Below are 4831 nucleotides of genomic sequence, written 5' to 3'. Positions count from 1 at the left end.
ATAATGAGGCAAGCTGCTCCCATGCGTGGTTATTAGTGTTGTTGTTTTGCATTTTTGCATTGTTTGGCTGAGAATAAACTTGACTGTAATCTGCTATTAGTTGCTACTGAGTAACCGGGAATCTGCACCTAAAAGTGTCGATTCTCGCGTCAAAAGGTGGTACTTTCTATGAGTACGTGGTCGTATGGCGGTAGGATCTGAGTAATCGGGCTCCTTCATCTAAAAATGTTGGAGTTCGCGTCCAAAAGGCTCCGGCGGGTAGAGACTAAGTCTTTTTGTGTCAATATTATTATTATATAAAAAAAAACAGGAAAAGAAAAAAAAAGAGAGAATAAATAATAGGAGAGCTTGCCGGTTTATGGACTTAATATGGGGACTTGTGTGAATATTTGGACCATTAGCTGATAAATGTTGTGTGCCATTCCTTTTTCTTAGAGTAGTTAATTTGGAAATTGAAGGAATTTGTGGTTCAGGGGCTAACTGGGGGGATGCTTCTTGGATTTTAATTACTAATGCCCGATATATGGTTCTCTCTTGAATATCTTTGCAATTTGGTAGATAGAGCAATGACCATTATCAAATTTTGGTGTCTGTATACTTTCCCCATGCTTGAGGGCAAGCATGATTCAGGTGTGGGGGGAATTGATAGGGTATAATTTGTTAGTAATTTTATTATTGATTTCCCCTTCTATCCCTGACAAATATTGTGTTAATTGCTGATATTTACTCATATTTGGTATTTGAAATCAATTTCAGGAGTGAAGCAGAAAATTACCAAAAAGGAGGGACTTGTATGGAAAAATGCAGACTTCTAAGGGCTTCAACCTTTGGGCCCTTGAATTGGTGGGGACCACAAGCTAGTGCAAGGCATTTAGTCATTTGGACTTTTCAAAGAAAGCAACGTAGAGAGACTTGGAACAACAAGTACTTTGGAGACTTTGTCCACATGTGTGGGGACCACAGGGAAATAGCTTTTAGGCATCTTTCTTTTGGCTTTATAAGTAGTGAACGTACAGAAGGAAGGGACGAACGGCTTTTTACCTCTAGTTTTTAGTCTTTTAGTTTAGTTTTAGTTTTCTCTTTCTTTTGACTGGCCTCTGACATACGCCAGGTGTTCGACAAAATTCCCCAATGGGAAAAACACCATTTATTCCTTGCTTTCTAGTAAAAAAACCGCAATGACTTTGCAATCCAATAATTCGTGTGGTGATTTAATTATGCGGCGTGGCTAAACCTTTCATCTAGTCAAGGGTCAACTCGACGGCGCAGTCCCGAAAATCTGTGAGATCTAATTAGTTTTCACGCGTTCCTTAATTTATTAATATTTGCACGTTGTCTGCTTGCATTCTCATGGGATTATTTTATTAATTGGATGTCAAGGGCCCGATGTTCAATGTGATTTATTAATCTCGTGCCAATTTAGTCAATTAAATCCGTAATTGTTTGATTGATTAATATTAGTGGCAACTGGTGTGTTCACACACTAGGGGAACGTGCGATCTGATTTAAATAACCCTCGTAGCGTGTTATTGATTAGGGCTAGGTTTCTAGTTATTAGTGCAATTGGGAAATTAGTTCCTATGGTCGTACCTAGGAGTATTTTCTGGTTAGGGGTGATCAATGGTCGTACCTTGGTTATCAATAATTTAAGGAAAAATTGGTTGTCAGAGTTCATCGGCAACTATAACTAGTCTATTAATAAATTAAGTGAACCTCTCTTGCATCAATGATCGGATAAGTGGACTGTGCCTGAGTAGTTGCATCCTTGGCTAGAATTTATTCATTCTTGATTTAACTCCTGCTATATTTGTGCTAGTTAATTATTTATTTATTTCTGTTGAATTATTCAATTGATTTTAGTTTCATTCTGGTGAAATCCCCCCTTACCAGTTGGCATTTAAAAAGAGACAAATATCCCTAGTCCCTGAGGAGACGACCCTACTTGCCACTGTCTACTATTCAGTAATTTTCGTCAACTAATTAATTCTGGTATATCGGGTTAAGCAAACTCTTTGGGAACAGGGTGAATCAAGTAACCCATTGCACATCTAGAGTCCCTGCTCCAGTACCTAGGATTAATTATTGACTGCTTTTAGTGGTAGTTAGGATTTTATTATTATTATTGCACAGGCTGACGACCTGTCACTAACATTTTGCACATTGGCATCAATGTTCTTCCGTCGTCCAACCATTTCAAGCAACAGCATCCCAAAACTATAGATATCTGATTTGTAAGACACATTGCCAAAGTGCCTTGAGAAGACTTCAGGGGCAATATAGCCCATGGTTCCTCTTGCAGCAGTCATTGAAACTGCACTTCTTCCCTTTTCACAAAGCTTGGCTAACCCAAAATCAGATATTTTCGGGTTAAAGTTGTTGTCAAGCAAGATGTTATGTGGTTTGATATCAAAATGGAGGATCCTCTGCTCACATCCTTGGTGAAGGTACTCGATACCTGGCGCAATGCCAAATGCAATGTTTTGTAACTTCTCCATTCCAAGGTTATGATGCTCTTGACCTTCCGGAAATATGAACTTGTCCAGAGAACCGTTTGGCAAAAATTCATAAACAAGAGCTCTTTTGAATCCATCAGCACAGAAGCCTACCAAGCGGACAACATTTACATGGTGGATTGTGCCCATTGTTCCAACTTCATTGATAAACTCTTCCCCATTTCCTGTGGAATTGTGCAGCAGCTTCACGGCAACAAATATTTCATTTGAAATTTTGCCTTTGAACACATTTCCATACCCTCCTTCACCTAATTTATCCTTGAAGTCATTTGTGATCCTCTTGATATCAGCATAGGAATATCGAGTAGGCTTCATGGCAGCGTAGTCCTCCAAAAATGTTCTGATTCTCTTCTGATTTTCTCTGTCTATTTTCTTTGTTTTATAGACATTGTAAAGGGCGCTTGTCGCTAATATGAGAAAGAAACACCCCACGATTGGACCTGTTGTTAAAGGCACATGTCAATTTTACTTTTTCTTTTCTCTATACTAGAAAAATTAACTGAGAAAAATGTACAGCAAGATTCTCACCTGAAATGAGTAATTTCTTCGACACACCTGTAACATACTAGCAAATGTCAAAAAGACATCTATGTACAACAGTCAAGTATTGTTCGTGAATTCTCTCTCTCTCTTCTTTCTTTCTTTCTGTTTATTGTGGCCTCTTACATATGTTCCTAGTAGTATTCGTGCTCTTGGTCCATTTTATCAATACACAGTCACCAAATTGGGTGAGTTCAGAAAACAGGGAAGGGTATAGCAACATGATACCTTTCTTTAAATTTATCCTTTTCAATTAGTCTGAATCTTTAGATAATTAGTCTATCTGAAGTACTTCGATGAGAAACATCAAGAAATGGACCAGGAAGGAGCAGTAAATGGTACGTACCAGGGTCGAGATTCTTTCCTCCAAAGCAGTCAAATTTATTGTTAGTTCCATTCTTCCATCTGCAAATTCCACCTTCTCGTACCTCACATTTTTTGCATGCAGACAAGGACCAGGCCAGGTTCAGTGAGTCTCGCATTCGAAATAGTTCCCCCGAAACCAAATTTGTGTCATACGTCTTTGTGCATAATTCCACAGACAAAAACCGAATTTCAGTATCAGAAGGCGTTGCACGCGCTTTGTATCCAGGGGTGTCTAGACAACGAAAGTCATATCCATCGTCGGAAGACCAACTATCACCATTTGCCAATGAGCAATTGAACAAAGTATATCGATCTATCATGTAGTCTGGTGCAGAAAACTGAAACGGGGTAGAAGATAAATCAAGATTTCTCAGATACTTGAGTTGGCAACCTTCAGCAAACTGGACTTGGATCATTTGAGTCTTATAGTTGATGCTTTTGACCACAAATTTCATTGATGAAGGGGGAAACTCAAGTAAGGTATGGTTTCCGTTGTCACAATAAAGATTGTACCCTGGATTATTGTAGCCACACTCTTCAGGCTGCTTTCCTCGTAGCAGAAATGGGAATCTTACTGCCGGACCGTCGGGGCTACATCTTTTCTCTGCACAGACATCGTCAGGTGGTGCTGCTGCAGGTGCAATTGAGACGTTGTCCGCAAAGATTGCAGGGCTTAGTAGAGAAGAAAAGCTAATGGCCACTATGACCAATCTCCAGATTTCCATTTTTTCTTTTTCTTCTAATGAGTTTTCAGTTTTGATGGAAGAGCAGTTTTCTCTGTATAGATAAATGGTTTGGAGTCAAGTCTACGCCTGCCTGAGTTTTAGCATGAGTTGTGTTTTGAACCTGTCAGGAAATTGCTTTGAGAATGACACATAATGGAGAAAAATGGAGAAAGCAACAATCGACCATACCTGAGCTCATGTTCTACTTTGACGAGTTTTTTTTCTGCACTTTCTTCATTTCCTCTAGAATAATAAAATACATCATAAAGTAAACAGTGAAACGGTAGTTTCTGGTTGTTATCGAGCTAGCATTTGGAAGTAAACGTTAACAACAGTTTCTGTTGATTAGACCCCCATTTTTTTGTGGAATTTATAACTATGACTGATTAGGGGAGGATTTGACTTGGTAATTGGAATTGATTTATAAAAGTTGAAGATAATCAATTTTCTTTAACCAGGTTCTTCAAAGCTGTCATAGGACTAATTAAGGAGACTCGAACCTTGAACATCTTACTATAATTTCTTCAACTTATTTACTACCAGAACAATGCCCTTATTAACATCATAGCCATTGTCATACCATATAATTTGATTTTAAATGAACAAGAAATTGCTCTGTGGCCAAAGCTCTTTAGTTGATCCTTCGCCATTTATCAAGCAGCCTAGAGCTGGGCCATGTTGAGCAGC

The 4831-nt window shown here is 38.7% G+C and overlaps 1 protein-coding gene across 1 annotated transcript; it reads right to left on the bottom strand.

Moving 5' to 3' along the window:
• Window positions 1-2090: 2090 nt before the first annotated feature.
• On the bottom strand, window positions 2091-4329 carry LOC113699748 (rust resistance kinase Lr10-like). Its single transcript, XM_027220100.2, has 3 exons — window positions 3400-4329; window positions 3042-3068; window positions 2091-2953 (listed from the first exon to the last, which is right to left on the bottom strand). The coding sequence occupies exons 1-3, from the start codon at window positions 4142-4144 to the stop codon at window positions 2103-2105; spliced, it is 1623 nt and encodes a 540-aa protein (XP_027075901.2). The 5' UTR covers window positions 4145-4329; the 3' UTR covers window positions 2091-2102.
• Window positions 4330-4831: the final 502 nt, after the last annotated feature.

The sequence above is a fragment of the Coffea arabica genome, chromosome 7c (assembly GCF_036785885.1).
Source record: "Coffea arabica cultivar ET-39 chromosome 7c, Coffea Arabica ET-39 HiFi, whole genome shotgun sequence".
Taxonomy (NCBI): Eukaryota; Viridiplantae; Streptophyta; class Magnoliopsida; order Gentianales; family Rubiaceae; genus Coffea; species Coffea arabica.
Note: the sequence above shows the minus strand (reverse complement) of the source record. Positions and strands in the feature narration are given on the sequence as shown.

What these genes read in the sequence shown, in the direction of transcription:
- LOC113699748 (XM_027220100.2), bottom strand. Translation starts at nt 4,144, where the DNA reads ATGGAAATCTGGAGATTGGTCATAGTGGCCATTAGCTTTTCTTCTCTA. An exon ending in AGGAAAGAATCTCGACCCTG is followed by an intron (nt 3,069 to 3,399) that starts GTACGTACCATT and finishes AGTATGTTACAG; the next exon opens with GTGTGTCGAAGAAATTACTC. An exon ending in GAAGAAATTACTCATTTCAG is followed by an intron (nt 2,954 to 3,041) that starts GTGAGAATCTTG and finishes CTTTAACAACAG; the next exon opens with GTCCAATCGTGGGGTGTTTC.